Source organism: Mytilus edulis, chromosome 8 (genome assembly GCF_963676685.1).
Source record: "Mytilus edulis chromosome 8, xbMytEdul2.2, whole genome shotgun sequence".
In the NCBI taxonomy this organism is placed as follows: Eukaryota; Metazoa; Mollusca; class Bivalvia; order Mytilida; family Mytilidae; genus Mytilus; species Mytilus edulis.
Genome location: NC_092351.1, coordinates 73232755 through 73251241, shown reverse-complemented (window position 1 = coordinate 73251241; position 18487 = coordinate 73232755). Strand labels below are relative to the sequence as shown.

The window sequence follows — 18487 nt, the reverse complement described above, 5'->3', positions numbered from 1 at the left end:
ACCTTCATCAGGAACGGCAAAAGCCAAATGTTTGAAAGCAAGGCACGTATAACAACCCTTAACAGTTGAAAAGTTATATTATTAATAAACTCACCTATAGTAATTTTCGCCCGAGGGACTTAAGATAAAAAAAAAATAGCGCATTACAAACCCGCTCAAAGACAGAGGTTTATACAGGTGCTGCGGAAAAGGTAAGCATTTTCGGTCAAAATAATTTTCTCTATAAACATAACATGAATTAACTCATTAATTTAATACTCACGTCTGCATCTTTTGCGTTTGGATCTGCAGCCTTGACAAGGAGAACAGTGACTACTTCTATGTGTCCTTTCTTGGAAGATAAATGTAATGATGTCTCGCCCTGTGCAGCAATGATACAATTGGATATGTCGAGTCATTTAACTTGGGTGATATTTTTAAATCATTGTCATGCACTTTTTATTCGCATACCTGATACGACGAAAACGTTTTACATCTGTGACTGTATTTATTTTATTTAAGTTTCTCATATCAATCATAAAGTTGTTGAGCAATTGAAAAACAATATAAAAAAAACGTGTTAGGAAATTAAAAAAAAAAACGAACTCTATCTTTTTTTGATTTTTAAAAGAGATTTAATTTCATTTATGCTAATTGATAAATATTTTGGTTCGGGTTGTAGAATCATTTAAACGTTTAATCAAAACTTTTATTCAGTTTGATTCAAGTGTGCTCCCAAACCAAAAATCTTTAATCTTTACTTAAGTATGAAAAATGTGGATGCATTATCATACGTAACTACAGGATTAGGTTCGCCCCTACATTATTATCAGTCATACAGGCTGTTTAAAGTTGCTTCAGAAATTAATTTATTCAAACTAACGGGAAGGATTGTGCCTGATATTCATATGATGAAGACATAATCTTTCAATCAGTTAAATTGAAGTCTGGAGTTGGCAGATCAGTTTACGGCTAGTAGTCTGTTGATATTTATGTATAATGGTCATTTTGTTTATTTTCTTTGGTTACAACTTCTGACATCAAACTCTGACTTCTCTTGAACTGAATTTTAATATGCGTATTGTTATGCGGTTACTTTTCTGCATTGACTAGAGGTATAGGGGAGGGTTGATATCTCATGAACATGTTTAACCCCGCCGCATGTTTGCGCCTGTCCCGAGTCAGGAGCCTCTGGCCTTTGTTATAGTCTTGTATAATTTTTGATTTTAGTTTCTTGTGTACAATATGGAGTTTAGTATGGCGTTCATTGTCACTGAACTAGTATATATATTTGTTTAGGGGCCAGCTGAAGGACGCTTCCGGGTGCGGGAATTTTTCGCTGCATTGAAAGCCTGTTGGTGACCTTCTGCTGTTGTCTGCTCTATGATCGGGTTGTTGTCTCTTTGACACATTCCCCATTTCCATTCTCAATTTTATTAGTTGCTTTAGAAATTAATTTAATTCAGCTTTCTCATAGTAGGTTTCCATTTATAAATGATAATAAAATTAAATGGAGGTCAGGTTCTAATTCTTTTTTTTTACATTCTCAAGCACATTTTTTTCATATTTCTGGCTGTAACGTTCAAAACCGCTCATTTTTATATTATGCTTATATTAACTTAAGTTACCCACAGCCCAAGATGGCGGACTCTTATCTCGTTGATATTTAATTCTTACAAAATCTACCTTTTGTGACGTTTTTCATGCATAATGTAAATATTTATAGGATTCTTGAATAAAGAGATCACTACCAATTATCATAAGTTTGTAATTTAGAGTTCACTAAAATGCAAGGCCAATTTTAGAAAAAAGCATAAGACGTCCGTAACGTTTTGATCGAAACTAAACAGACTGTCCGTAACTTTATTTTCAGATGTGGGTAACTTTTAATTTAAAATTTTAAGAGTTATAATTTCAACAATTAAAGGACAATTAACATCCTAAAACCCCTTATTTGTAACCTACACGGCCGTTTATACTGCTCATTCACAACCAAATGTGACTTTATTAGCGCATCATACTTACACAACGGAAGTTTTATGTGGGGTTTGTATTCGATCCAAGTTATGGTTTGAACTTTTATTAACTAATGTGTGTCTTATCGACGTTTTTCGCTTCGGACCATGGCTTTGTCATACTCTTTATTTTTTTTAGTTTAATAATCTGTTTGCGGTTTACTTTCACCTCTGTTTTTTTGTATGTGTATTTGGCAAAACTTTTAGGAATTTTGGTCCTCAATGCTCTTCATCTTCGTACTTTATTTGGCCTTTTTGACTTTTTTGGATTCGAGCGTCACTGATGAGTCTTTTGTAGACGAATTGCGCGTCTGGCGTATATACAAAATTTAGTCCTGGTATATATATATGATGAGTTTATTTGATGAATACTCTTTGACGCTACTCGGTATTTATACATGCCATCAGTTGGTTATAGTGTTATGCTTTTTGGAATATGTTTCCTTGTATGTTTATTTGTTTTCTCTTTGTATGTTATCAGAGATTATTGTACCATTAAATGACCCTGTTGTCTTAGTGATTTATATTTTCACATACTATTTCTAATTGTTAAACTATTCTGACTGCTCTATTCCCTTTATTGTCACTGACTTTTACCTATTGTGTCTTTTATATTTGTTCAATTTAATGAAATTTAACGCAACTTGCAGACAAGTGAAATATGCAGCTAGCTGTAAAACTAGGTTTATCCATTTTTACAATATGTCCTTTCCTCAAGTTTTCTCATTTACTGCAAATCTTCAAAGTTGGAGCATCGAATGCAACAGGCCACACAATTGTAATAGAATCGTATTATGTCATTTTAAATATACTCGTTTTTGGCTGAACCTTTGATAATTGTCATGAGATTTCTGATACAATATAACAATATATGTCTAAATAACCAAGCGACAAGAGACTCAGAACATATACAGTAGCTAACTGTGGGCGCAATATCGTGCGCAACGTCACAGTGTGCCCAGATTGCAAACCCCCTTCTATTTTACTGGCAATGCTGATGGGATTTTTGTTTTAGTGGGGATGAGAGAAAAGTTTTTAAAAGACAGAAAGAAGTTTGTGCACTGAAGTCTCGCATAGTCAATCCACTGCCTGGGCAATTTGGGTTCCCCTTCAACATCCAGGATTCATACTACCCTTGTTATTGCTGGCAGACAATCAGTAAGTGTATAAACGCCATATGTATGTGTGAAAAAAATAATTGTGTAGTCTACTTGTTCATTAATAAAAATCAACAATGATGTTTCAACAGTTTATCTGCAATGGTCTAAACCACCCTCCGAAATGGGCGATTTGGGTACTCCGACGTTACACAAAATCAGACCCGAGTTTTACGGATGTATCGTTACTTTTTTCATATTTCCAATTTTGTCTTCCATCGATACAATGAACTATAACATACTATTTCTAAAAATCTACTTCATTTCTGATTATGTATTCGATACAATCTATATCATAAGTTTAAACATAACAGCCACGTATGTCGATTCTTTGAAAGTTACGGACATGACATCCACATTAGTATAATAAAAATTTACGGACAAGTTGTTTTGAAGTTACGGACAGCCTAAGTGTTTTTTTTTTCAAATCGTGCTGTGATCGTTTAATTTGTAGAATTTAATCACCTGTTACGTTTAGGAGTTTCCCTAAACGATTAATACAACTTTTCAATTCAGTGGTTTAATTGATGCGTTCATGGTATTGTTATTCTATATAAGATTAGTCTTTAACCGACGCAAGGAAATTTGAAGAAAAAACCCTACTGTATCTTTTTTTATATTTACTTTAAAAGAAGATTTTAATTTTTCATTCATTTATGCTGAGTGTTTAGATACTTTTGTTCAGGTTGTAGAAGCGTTTAAACGTATAATTATACCTGTAATCCAGGTTAATTCAAAGTTGGTCCCAAACCAAAAATCATTTATCCTTACTTAAGTATAAAAAAAAATCTATGAATTCATATTTCTGGTTGTTTCATTAAAAAGCGCTCGATATTTATGCTTATAAATACTGTAAATGCATTATATGTTTTTTGTGTGTTTGTTTCATTGTTGTAAAGCTGTTTCATTAATAAATAACCACACGTTTTGTTATTCATATTTTACATATTTATGTCTAACATGTTTAAAATGTTCAGTTTTATTTCAGAATGTTTTCGTGTTCACAGAAAGAATATCTATACATTTATACTACTGTTTTGTAAGAGATTTCAATGAAACATGTGAAATACTCAGTTTTGATTTATATCATAGATTACAGGGAATGTGAAGTCTTCTTCAGGTGTAGGGACTAATTTTCTCTATAAACATAACATGAATTAACTCATTAATTTAATACTCACGTCTTCATCTTTTGCATTGGGATCTGCTGCCTTCTCAAGGAGAACAGTAACAACTTCTTTGTAACCCTTGTCTGATGCGAAATGTAGTGCTGTCCAGCCCTGTGTAGCAATGATACAATTTGATTTTTCGAATCATTAAACTTAAGTGATATATTTAAATCATTGTCATGCACCTTTTATTAGCTCGCGTATACGACGAAAACCTTTTTGCATCTGTGACCGTATTTGTTTTATATAAGTTTCTCAAATCAACATAAAGTTGTTGAGCAATTGAAAGAACAATATACAAAAACTTGTGTAAATAAAAAAAAAAACCAAACAAACAACCGAACTCTATCTTTTTTTTTGATTTTCAAAGGCGATAATTAATTTTTCATTTGTTTGTGCTGATTGTTAAAATATTTCTATTTAGGTTGTAGAAGCATTTAAACGTTTAGATATAACGTTTATCCAGTTTGATGCAAAGTTGCTCCCAAACCAAAATTATTGAGCCTTACTGAAGTATAAAAAAAGTATATAAATATACTCACGTCTGCAGTTTTACCGTTGGGATCTGCACTATGATCAAGGAGATCACTGACTACTTCCATGTGACCATTTTCTGATGCCAAATGTAGTGCTGTCCAGTCCTGTGCAGCAATGATACATTTTGATATTTCGATTCATTAAACTTTTAATATGTAATATCTTTAAATCATTGTTATGCACTTTTTATTCTCTTACCGTATACGACGAAAACATTTACATCTGTGACCGTATTTATTTTATGTAAGTTTCTCAAATCATTCATGATTGAGCAATTGAGAAAAATAATATACTAAATCATGTGTTAGGAAATTTGAAAAAAAAACGAACACTGTTTTTTTTTGACTTGCAAAGGAGATTTTTAAACTAGGATTTCCCTCTTATTGTTTTAATGATTTTTCCGAGGAGCCTTTGCTTCTGAAAGTCCTTGACGGCTAATATTTCCAAAAAAAGCATTTACTTACCGAATTGTAAATGTTTGGCTATTGTCCATATTGTCGGTTCATGCACTGTTAGGTGTTATATCGATTTGAAAGCATTGTTTGTTTTTATATATATAATCGTTATAATTAAATTCAAATAAGCACTTCGTGAATTCAAATATCTCAGCAAAATGTCATTTTGTTTATATTTGGAATATTTGAGTGAAGCAAAATTTATCATAATTAAAAAAGGTAAGTTTATCGATTAAAAATTAAGAAGGCGTATAGCAATTATATAAGTTAGGGTATTTCATTGGCCTCTTGTTTTTGTGTATGTCAAATTCAGCGTTTATTAAGGGAGATTCATGGTATACCGCCATCTTGGATTGTATAATCATAGTAAAAAATCGGTCTAGGTATTTAACCAAATCAGCAAACAGATTTGCAATTTTATGGTTAGTCTGTTTATTTACATAATGAAAACTTATTAATTTATTATATTTTTAAAAATATTTTAACAAATATCAAACGTTTTGGTTTTTAAAACCATATTTTTCAAATGAGCCATTTAAAGGGAGATAACTCTTTAAGTACAAAATTTATACTGGGCTAATAGGGAAATTTTTAATTTTTACTTGTGGCAAGAAAACAAGTTCGGTGACACCATCTTTTCTTTTTATTTTCTTAAAACATATTATGAAACCTTTCTTCTCACAGTTTATTTTAAAAAATCTATCTCATAGATTTTTTTTTATGCACTCTTATGTGTTTTTTCATGAACAAAGTAACCAAATTTCGGCAATTTTTAACGACTCATAGCTTGAAAAATAGCACGGTGACCGATACTTTTTATTATTTTTTTAAAAAAGGCATAGTAAAATCTTTATTTTAGCAAAATATAAGAAAATTCTGTCTCAAAAAACATTTACGTATGATCTACCTTAATATGGCAATTGTAGTAAAGTCGAGGATACAAACCATTTTTTTATATTCCCAGGCAAAGTCATTGTTATAAATTTCAGGCTGTTATATTCAAAACCGATTGATGTTGCTGCTTATAAATAAGGTATTTGCTTAATAAAGTTACATTGTGTGTGTTTGGTTTTGTTTTATTGTTGTACTACTGTCTCCTTCTTGAATTCCCAAATGTTTTGTTGTTCATATTAATTTTTTTATGTTTTACACCGTTCGGTTTAAGGTTGCTTTTCTGTAAATATTGACAATGCAATTTCCCATAGGAACTCCTTTTACGGATAAAACTGTACAACTTTTACTATGAAGTTTTGAAAAAAAATCTTATCCTAGAATTTAAAGTTCATATGCGCTACAATTTTTAGAAATGTCAAAATATAGAGCTGTGCGGCATATTTTCAACGTTTATATGCCCTGAACTTTTCAGAGTTTAAATTTAGATGTGGTGTGAGTGCAACAACTCTCCATCCAAATAACAATTCAAAAGTAAGCCATTATAGGTCAATGTACGGCCTTCAACACGGAACATTGGCTCACACCGAACAATAAGCTATAAAGGGCCCCAAAATTACTAGTGTAAAACCATTCAAACGGGAAAACCAACGGTCTAATCTATATAAAAAACAAAAAATACGAGAAACACGTATAAATTACATAAACAAACGACAACTACTGTACATCAGATTCCTGACTTAGAACAGGTGCAAACATTTGCAGCGGGATTAAACGTTTTAATGGTACCAAACCTTCTTCCTTTTTCTAAAACAATAGTATAACATCACAACATAGATATCAAAATATCAATTGAAAGGCTTAACTCAATCAAAAAACGTAGACTAACACACTATGAACGAATAAATCTGACCTGCGATACCTGAATGCAAATACATAATTAATAAAATATTAGGGACAAACATTCAAGGCCAAAAAGCAAAATACAAGTTAAAAAAAATGCCTTGGCAAGACACCACCGCGAAATACTTAATAACCCTTAGAAAATAATCATTTTTGAAAAAAACCCGGTTTTCATAATATACACAGGTAAATGAAAAATAAGTTTGTCGTTTTAGGTATACTACTTCTGTGTATATAAAATTTTCCAATATTTAGGAATACAAAGAAAGTTCTGTCAAATAAATACCAAAATTTAACACTAGATACATATGGGGTGAATATCAACAATAAATCTATACAATTAGAGCTAGATAAAAAAAATCCCTGTACAAATTTGAGGAGAAAAATTTTGATGTTGATACAAATTTAGTACAAGGTAGTGAAAATTAGTAGATATTCCAAATAATCAAAGATGGTATATAGACAATATCCATATTAATATAAAATAACAAAAAAGCATTACAACTAGTATCAACAGGTCAAATTAACAAGAAAGTACGATTTGAGAGTACTCGCAGTTTCTGACAGCTAGTTAAAAGCCAAAAACAATTAAAAAAAAATCATGCATCAGAGTTTAAAATCAACTAAAACACATCCCAGGGATTAAATATTTTAACGTCATGTACAGTCAGAGAAGACATGACTTGTGCAATGCCAAAAATATATGTATCGACAGGAAGTAGGATAGTGAGGAGCGACTTCTTTAGAGATAAAAATTAACGTGTGTGTATCTCTATACATCCCGCCTCAAAATAAGATAGAATTTAGTTATGTTTTAATTTGCTAATGACAAAATCGATATTAGTGCCAATGTAAACTATACTCAGAGATCTAATTACAATATTTGTACTATAACCCTTACTTATAAGTTTGTTTAAAGGTTCGATGAGTTAACACGGATCACATAGTGATTTCCGCGCTTAAAGTACAATATTACCGTAAAATTTAGGTTGTGAAATACCATTTTTAATAATTTTCTACAGGTACAGCCAAATTTACTAATCAAATCTTTGTATCTATGAAAGAATTTAGTAAAAGTTTTAAGTAATTTATGGTATCGAAATCCCTGACACATTAATTTCCCAGTGATGCATTGATTGCGTTTGTTGAAATCTATGACATCAGAACACACACGGGCATACCGAAAGAGTTGGAATATATAAACACCGTATGATGGAGCAAAAGGCACATCGTCGTCTAAAAAAAGGAAAATTAACAATAGGAAATGAAAAATCGTCTCTTTTGTCGTAAATTTTAGTAATTAATTTCCCGTTAGAAATTGAAATTTTCAAATCTAGAAAAGGGCAACTGCTGATGTTTATGTTAGATTTAGGTAAGTTCTTTTGGGTAAATTTCGGAAGTATATCTAGAGAACTCTGGATTATTTAACGAAAAAATATCATCCAGATAACAGTAGGTATTGTTGAATGTATCAACCAAATATAACAATGATGAGTCTTTACTGAGATTCATAGCAATGTAGAAATAAATCTGCCATTAAAGGGGCACAGTTAGTGCCCATATGAATACCTACTACCTGACGATACACTTTATCGCAGAAACGTACATAAATGTTATCTAGCAGAAAATTTAAAGCTTCAATTTTATCCTCACATTTCCAGTAAGTGTATCTAGCATACTTTCCTTTTTCGTTACAGAAAAACGCTTTAAACGAGTTACAGCAAATAAAATTACAATGAGATTTTTCGAAAGATCATTTCATCAAATACAAAATCTTTCTCTTTATAAGATTGTGTAAAAGTGTAGTGTACAGAGTAGAAAAATCATAACTGTCAAAAGAATTATAAGGACCATCAAAAGCATGTATTTTATCTAAAACCTCTAAAGATTTTTTAACACTCCAAAAATAATTAATACCATTATTTTCATAAGCTTTATTACAAAAGTTAATAACCAGTTCTTTGATAGTAGTAAGGGAGGTAGTTAGAAGCACTGATAGATTAGTAGATCGCTGCGGAAATAAAACGGAATTTAAATGGGTTTTTGTGTAATTTCGGTTACCAGTACATGTTCGGAAGATGCTTTAAGCTGGGTAGTGGCAGTGGTATGCTTGTTAACGATTTGACTCTCTGTGGTGCGTATGGACCTGAATGTAGAGGAATTGATAATTTCGTTTTGAAGTACTTCCGTGTAATATATGCGTTACATCACCACTACATTATTGGCTGCCTTGTCTGCCGGTACGAACACAAACCGTTCTGTGAGTACCTTGAGTTTATTTTTTATTCTAGAAATGGGAATATCTTCGATCCTATTATTAATTTCAGAACTGTTTTCTAAATGAGATATTCGAATATTAACAGTATTCATAATTTTATTCAAATAACTGTCTAAAGATGTTTTATCAGATTTTTCACGTTTGCACCAATTTTTACAGTAGGCAGACAGAGCGTCTTAAATGACCTGACGACACTGTTTCCAATCTATTATAGATGGAGGACGGTATTTCGGTCCTTTCTTTAGAAAAGTTATGACTTCACGGTCTTCGATGATGTTGAGGTCTCCTGTAATAACATGACCATAGGGAACATATCTAAAACTAGATGTTTCGAAGTCTCAAGTGGAAGGAATATTATTTTCTATATTAACGTCTGATGTAATTTACGCATAATTAAAAATCAAATTTCTGCTCGTTTTTTTATAAGAATATGAAATAATGGATTGTTCTGTATTATCAAAATATGAAGGCATTAAGCTATAGACGGAAGAGTCATTGAATATGCTAGACAAGTTAATAAAATGAATACCTCTATTTATATATTTTAATTTAAGAAAATGTCGTTTATGATTTTCAGGTTTATCAATACTAGGAAATAGCCTGTGATGACAAAAGGCTGTAACAATACGGGTGTATTCATAAAATGGGTAAAAAAAAAATTCACACTCCAGAAAAATAGCATATAATTTACTTATAGGTATCTGACCCAGTTTGAATAATACTTGATGTTTACCATTATTCTTTATGATAGATGACAGATCAGCAAGTGTATAATTTATACGATGTTAATGCGTTGATTACGGTTTTTGCGTTTACAATGAGACCTATTATTTCTAAGTCTTTTATCAACAATATTAATAACATCGATAGAAGTTTTAGATATGTTCCCTTGCCCTAATATTTTGTCATTGAGACCGAGAGGATAAGCTGTTTGCAGTCTTTTTATCCAAAACAATTCGCGAACTTCGCGTGATTTTTCAAATTGCTTGTGTGATTCTCCTGGCTGTTTCTGAACGGTTTGGAGGGGTTGGAATTTTATATATTTAAGATTGTGATTATGCTTATCTTAATGTTGATATACTAAACTTTTACATTTTTTGGGTCTACGAAAGCGGTAGAGGTCTTCTTGATTATTTCTGTAATATTCTCGTACCGTCTGTCCCACATATTGAAAACCACACTTAGGTTGGGTTCAAGTTACCACATATATAATGTTTTGAGTCTTTCAGGTAATATCACAGGAAGAGAAGAGCGAAAAGGTTCTCCCGTTCATTGTTGACCTTATAGTATTTTGAGAAGTTAATCTAAACAGGTTAGTCATTTTTTGGCATTGCACGGGAAAATTTGTGGATTTGTGCATTTTTGTTTAATAATCTGGCTGTAGTGGCATTACCAATACGTTTTTTTATGCACGTATATAACCTAGAAGTTGTGTTGTTAATAAAAAAAAATCCATTCCGTAACATGATGATTATTAAATAGGTGTATAGAAACGATACAAAAGACCGTAGGTTGTAACATTGAATGAGGATCACAGTTACGGGATAGGGAATAATAGGGAATGCAGTAAAGAACTCTTATAAAAACTATTTTAAGAAGCCCGACGTAAAGATTTAAATATAATAAAACTGAATTATATAACAAACACAGGGCAAAAACAGAGGTTGTAAAAAATCTTAGTTAAACCATAGCAGGGGGCAATAATGACAAAGCACGCATGGATGAGTATGAATACATCCAAAAATATAAGGGCATACCCTACAAGCACGGGGACACATTCTACTGCATCCACACAGGAAAAGTAACAAACCCTGCAGTAAATATTTGTGTATATTTACTGGTAACATTCTAAAGTTTTGTCTCTATGAGATGGAACACAGAGAGTATAACTATGAACCAGTATGTAAACAAATTTAATTTTCTATGAATATTCTAGATCTCCCCAAAAGAGGCGTGGTTTAAGAAACAGCTCTATTTACAAAGTGCAACCTATACAAACATTTATTCCAATAGAAAACTCTCTTAAATTAGTTTTTCTTACATTAACACTGATTTATCAGAAATGTAGACTTAAAGAAATCACTGTGTATACTCGAAGTTTTTTTTTACTGATCATTTTATACCCCCTCCCCTGTTTTAATTTTTAAAAGAATTTGAAAACAAGATTTTATTTATTGCCAGCTTGCCCTATTTGCATATTTTCTGATATGAATCTGTTTAAAACTGTTTTGATAACATATTGAAAGCATATCAGAATACTATAAATGTTATGTTTAGCAGTCAATCATTACAACATTCGAGATTGTATTAAAGTATCCAATCCTGCCTCTGTCTCCAGTCCATATCTTACTGTATGCATATTTGTCAATAAAAGTTCACATTTTCTACCTCAAATGGTCAATTTAAAATTATTGACACAAAAGTATCATCTGTAACCATTTATCTGACACAATTTACCTGATAAATATACTAGAAGTGTTCAAACAAAGCCATATTTTCAATAGTTGTATGTATGCAGATACCAGTCTGTGAAATTAATTCACTTAAAATGTTTTAAAGATGACTATTACATTTAACATCTGATTTTTGCATAACTTCAAAGCATTGTTACTGTTTTCTATATCAAGAACTTAAAATGCCGTGGTGACAAAAAAGCAGATTTCGGTGTTACGGCTTACTTTTGGGTTATCGACAGGACACAAACACCCTTTAAATAAAATTCAGAGAGTATCTGTGAATTTATGCTGAGTCATCATATCTAAGGTCCAGGATTCTATCAATCTTCATGAAATATTTATAAAACTTTATATTTGAGTTAATTTCTTTAAAATCTGTGAGATAAAGCAAATTTGCTAAAATTCTGAATGTTCTCTTTTTTCACACTATATAGGTTGCATTTTACATACAGGACTGTGGAAATATTCTAGATCTCCCAAAAAGTGGCATGGTTTGAGAAACAGCTGTATTTACAAAGTGCAACCTTAAGCAAAGCGATTTTGGCATTTTGAAGGAAAAAAGAATATGACAAAAAAAAAAACCGAACTCCTAGGCTAATTAAACTAGAGGCTCCAATGAGCCTGTGTCGCTCACCTGATATTTCTATTTACAATTGATTCACGGAATAATGCAGCTTTTACACGTTTGCTTTAGTTTCAAAAACTTCATTTCCCCCCTATGTTCTATTTTTAGCCATTTCTGTCATTTTGATTGGTAGGCAGGGTCATTGGACACATTTTTAACTAGATATCCTAATGCTGATTGTGGCATCAGGAACAGATTTTTTAAAAAGATTACAAAAATTTACGAAAAAGTTAAATTTGTGTATACAGTGCAATAACTCCTTTCGTGGTCAATTGACCATTTTGGTCACGTTGACTTATTTTACATCTTACTTTGATGAACATTATTGTTGTTCACAGTTTATATTTATCTATAATAATATTCAAGATAAAACCAAAAACTGCAGTTTCCTTACTTTTACTAATTCAGGGGCAGAAAAACAACAACAGCTTGTCTGATTCGTCTGAAATTTTCAGGACAGATAGATTTTCACCTGTGCTAAACACTTTTTATCAAATGGCAAATTTGCTCTAAATGCTTTAGTTTCAGAGATATAAGCCAAAGAATTCATTTTACCTCTATGTTCTATTTGTAGCCATGTCGGTCATCTTGATTGGCATGAGGGGTGGGTCATTAGACACATTTTGTATACTAGATACATTAATATTGATTATAACCAAGTGTGGTTAGATTTTTCTCAGTAGTTTCAGAGTTTTATAATATAATAAAAATGTACAAAGTCTTATTAAAAATTTACTACAAAGGACAATAACTCCTTGCGAGGTCAATTGACCATTTCTGCCATGTCGAGTTATTTGTAGATCTTACTTTGTTCAACAGTTCTGCTCTTTTCATTTAATGTCTATCTATAATAATATTCAAGATAATAACCAAGAACTGCAAAATTTCCTATTTGTCTGAAAATTGTAGGGCAGATATACCATGAACTATTAAACAATTTTGCCTAGTCAGATTTGCTCTAAATGCTCTGGTTTCATAGATATAAGCCAACAAACTAATTTTACCCCTATGTTCTATTTTCATCTATGGCGGACATCTTTGTTGGCAGGAAGGATAATCGGACAGATTTTATAAACTAGAAATCCCAGGTGATGACTGTGACAAGTTTGTTAAATTTGGCCCGGTAGTTTCAGATGGAAGATTTTTGTAAAAGAAAACGACGGACGACGGACAACTGACGACGGACGACGGACGCGAAGTGATGAGAAACGCTCAATAGGCCTTTTGGACCAGGTGAGCTTTAAAGGAGAATTGCATCAACACTTAAAAAACCAAACGACACCAATCAACTGAACAAGTAAAAAAACAAAAGAGGGAAAGTCTATAGAATCTAAGAAAAATATAACGACAGCAATGACCGAAACTACTAAAACGTAACTATTCCAAAAAGAAGTTTACAAAAATTGACTAAAAAAAACAAGAACCGTAATTGGAACAAGTATAAAGAACTGTTAAAAAAATTGAAATTCATCAACAAAGACAATATAAACGATATAAAAAATCAACAGAATAAGTGGAATGTAACTGTTAAAATTGGCAATACATGTATTCTTCTTTTCTATCAAAGGTTTTAATTGAATACTCAGTTTCTGATTAATATCATATGTTACAGTGAAAATGAAAGTAAACTATATTTGCCTCCTTCGTGGATAAGATATATTTTTCTTGAGGAACTTGCCAGGACATAACTGAATACTCACGTCTGTATTTTTTATGTTTGGATCTGCTGCATGGTCTAGAAGAATAGTAACTACTTCCTTGTGTCCATTATTTGATGACAAATGTAGGGCAGTAGAACCCTGCAGTGATGATATCATTTGATTTTTCAAAATATTACATTTTAGTGATAAGTTATTTTAATTTAATTTTTGATGCATAATTGTGAAAGTGTATCTTTATTACTGGATTAAAAGACAGTCTTTATATTGACATCACTTAAGTTTATTGAAAGGCTAGTTCATTTTATTGCAGTTTGACATCAGATTATACATCAATACAGGAAAGGCAAAAGTTTAAATCCCAAAGTTAACTATGCGATGCCTTACAGAACTTAAGATTGTACTAACACCTTCATCCTGCTATTGATTATTTCCAAGATATAGGGGAAGGGTAATTTTCTGTGACACTTGTGCATAACGATAATCCAAGATACATCTTCTTCGGACTCTTGATTTGATGTTATATATTTCTAAAGTCACAGTCGGTAATATAATATTCGTGGAAAATTCTAAGTTGGTGGCATACCTACTAATTGATATACACCAAGGAACCGCAGTGACCAATTAGTGTAAGTATTTCAACTTTTGTATTATTAAACTGTCAACATTGAGTTTGTGAGTTGTAGTCCCGCACGTGGAAGGTGCACTCGACTCCAATCCTAATTGACTAGGATTGTGAGTTAACCCACCGATGGTAAATTTACCTAAAACGTCCTGTACCAAGTAAGGAATATGGATATTGTTATATAATAGTTCGTTTTACATACTAATGATGTGTTTCTGTTGTGTCGTAGTTCTCCTCTTATATTTGATGTGTTTTCTTCAGTTTTAGTTTGTAACCCGGATTTCTTTTTTTTCAATCGAGTTATGAATTTTGAATAGCGGTATACTAATGTTGCCTTTATTTGTTTTATTGTTGTGCTAGTTGCGGCATAACGTTACAAATCACATGAGATTAAAAAGCAGCACATCATAGAAAAAAGTAAAAATCCTGAAATTCTCAAGATGCCGTCTCATAAAAAGATAACATTTAGCATGTTTAGTATACAGCTCCATGCTAATTGTTGTTAATCACGGACAACTGACGACGGACGACGGACGCGAAGTGATGAGAAACGCTCAATAGGCCCTTTGGACCAGGTGAGCTTTAAAGGAGAATTGCATCAACACTGAAAAAATCAAACGACATCAATCAACTGAACAAGTAAAAAAACAAAAGAGGGAAAGTCTATAGAATCTAAGAAAAATATAACGACAGCAATGACCGAAACTACTAAAACGTAACTATTCCAAAAAGAAGTTCACAAAAATTGACTAAAAAAAACAAGAACCGTAATTGGAACAAGTAAAAAGAACTGTTCAAAAAATTGAAATTCATCAACAAAGACAAAATAAACGATATAAAAAATCAACAGAATAAGTGAAATGTAACTGTTAAAATTGGCAATACATGTATTCTTCTTTTCTATCAAAGGTTTTAATTGAATACTCAGTTTCTGATTAATATCATATGTTACAGTGAAAATGAAAGTAAACTATATTTGCCTCCTTCATGGATAAGATATATTTTTCTTGAGGAACTTGCCAGGACATAACTTAATACTCACGTCTGTATTTTTTATGTTTGGATCTGCTGCATGGTCTAGAAGAATAGTAACTACTTCCTTGTGTCCATTATTCGATGACAAATGTAGGGCAGTAGAACCCTGCAGTGATGATATCATTTGATTTTTCAAAATATTACATTTTAGTGATAAGTTATTTTAATTTAATTTTTGATGCATAATTGTGAAAGTGTATCTTTATTACTTGATTAAAAGACAGTCTTTATATTGACATCACTTAAGTTATTGAAAGGCTAGTTCATTTTATTGCATTTTGACATCAGATTATACATCAATAAAGGAAAAGCAAAAGTTTAAATCCCAAAGTTAACTATGCGATGCATTACAGAACTTAAGATTGTACTAACACCTTCATCCTGCTATTGATTTTTCCAAAATATAGGGAAAGGGTAATTTTCTGTGACACTTGTGCACAACGATAATACAGATACATCTTCTTCGGACTCTTGATTTGATGTTATATATTTCTAAAGTCACAGTCGGTAATATAATATTCGTGGAAAATTCTTAGTTGGTGGCCTACCTACTAATTGATATACATCAAGGAACCGCAGTGACCAAGTGGTGTAAGTATTTCAACTTTTGTATTATTAAACCGTCAACATTGAGTTTGTGAGTTGTAGTCCCGCACGTGGAAGGTGCACTCCACTCCAATCCTAATTGACTAGGATTGTGAGTTTACCCACCGATGGTAAATTTACCTAAAACGTCCTGTACCAAGTAAGGAATATGGATATTGTTATATAATAGTTCGTTTTACATACTAATGATGTGTTTCTGTTGTGTCGAAGTTCTCCTCTTATATTTGATGTGTTTTCTTCAGTATTAGTTTGTAACACGGATTTCTTTTTTTTTCAATCGAGTTATGAATTTTGAATAGCGGTATACTAATGTTGCCTTTATTTGTTTTATTGTTGTGCTAGTTGCGGCATAACGTTACAAATCACATGAGATTAAAAAGCAGCACATCATAGAAAAAAGTAAAAATCCCGAAATTCTCAAGATGCCGTCTCATAAAAAGATAACATTTAGCATGTTTAGTATACAGCTCCATGCTAATTGTTGTTAATCATTCTCTACAGGTTGTTAAAGCGTTTAAACATTTAATGATTATCGTATTTAAGTGTTAAGTCGATACCGCAATATACAATTATACATTTTGTAATTTGGGTCATAAAGTTGTTAGTTAATATGAAAGATATCAAATAAGACATCACTATGTAGTTGTAAATATTAGGCATATACATGCTGATTGTTCATGTTGCTTTAATTGTTCTTTTTATGTTGTTTAAGCGGATAAACAAACAATGTTACTCTTTGCTTTCAAATTGGTATTATTTTATCTTAATCCAAAAATATACATTATAGTTTACAGCCATATAGATTACTGTTGATATGAACGTTTACAGTCAGACCCTGCAAACCCTTATTTACAAACCCTGCAGTAAATATTTATGTATATTTACTGGTAACATTCCCAAGTTATGTCTCTATGAGATGGAACACAGAGAGCATAACTGGGAACCAGTATGTAAACAAATTTAATTTTCTATGAATATTCTAGATCTCCCCAAAAGAGGCGTGGTTTAAGAAACAGCTCTATTTACAAAGTGCAACCTATACAAACATTTATTCCAATAGAAAACTCTCTTCAATTAGGTTTTCTTACATTAACACTGATTTATCAGAAATGTAGTCTTAAAGAAATCACTGTGTATACTCGAAGTTTTTTTTACTGCTCATTTTATACCCCCTCCCCTGTTTTAATTTTTAAAAGAATTTGAAAACAAGATTTTAATTATTACCAGCTTGCCCTATTTGCATATTTCCTGATATGAAATGTTTAGAACCTGTTTAAAAATGTTTTGATAACATATTGAAAGCATATCAGAATATTATAAATGTAATGTTTAGCAGTCAATCATTACAACATTCGAGATTGTAGTAAAGTATTCAATCCTGCCTCTGTCACCAGTCCACATCTTACTGTATGCATATTTGTCAATTAAAGTTCACATTTTCTACCTCAAATGGTCAATTTAGAATTCTTGACACAACAGTATCATCTGTAACCATATATCTGACACAATTTACCTGATAAATATACTAGAATTGTTCAAACAAAGCCATATTTGCAATAGTTGTATGTATGCAGATACCAGTCTGTTTAATATTAATTCACTTAAAATGTTTTAAAGATAACTACTAACATCTGATTTTTGCTTAACTTCAAAGCATTGTTACTGTTTTTTATATCAAGAACTTAAATATCATAAAATCATAGCAAGTTAAATTATTTGTTTTATGACCCAGTGGTAGGCAATTTTCTATGTTTTTGCCCCTGGGGTCTCAACATTCCTAAATTATTCTGTTGTTTCTAACAATTTGGAATATTAAGTACATAATAAGGATAGAACTTGCTAGTGTAAGTTTTGTTGAGATATTTTTATATTTATAGCTTGTATTTTTTATGCCGTGTAGACAAAAGAGCAGGTTTAGGTGTTACGGCTTACTTTTGGGTTATCGACAGGACACAAACATCCCATAAATAAAATTCAAGAAGGATCGATGAGTTGCAATGAGTGCGAAGAGTAAATATAAGCACTTCTTAACAATTTAACTTACATATATGCAAATATTGTGAATTAATTTTTTATTCCGGACTTTAAGTAACCTATG

The 18487-nt window shown here is 31.6% G+C and overlaps 1 protein-coding gene across 1 annotated transcript in view; it reads right to left on the bottom strand.

The window, feature by feature from the left end:
* Positions 1–238: 238 nt before the first annotated feature.
* LOC139484327 (putative ankyrin repeat protein RF_0381) overlaps positions 239–18487 on the bottom strand; it is a 30663-nt gene continuing 12414 nt past the window's right edge. Inside the window, exons 6-8 of the mRNA XM_071268065.1 lie at positions 4863–4961; positions 4333–4431; positions 239–361 (exon numbers count right to left, since the gene is read on the bottom strand). Of these exons, the coding sequence (XP_071124166.1) occupies positions 239–361; positions 4333–4431; positions 4863–4961 (321 nt within the window). The remainder of the gene's footprint in view (positions 362–4332; positions 4432–4862; positions 4962–18487) is intronic.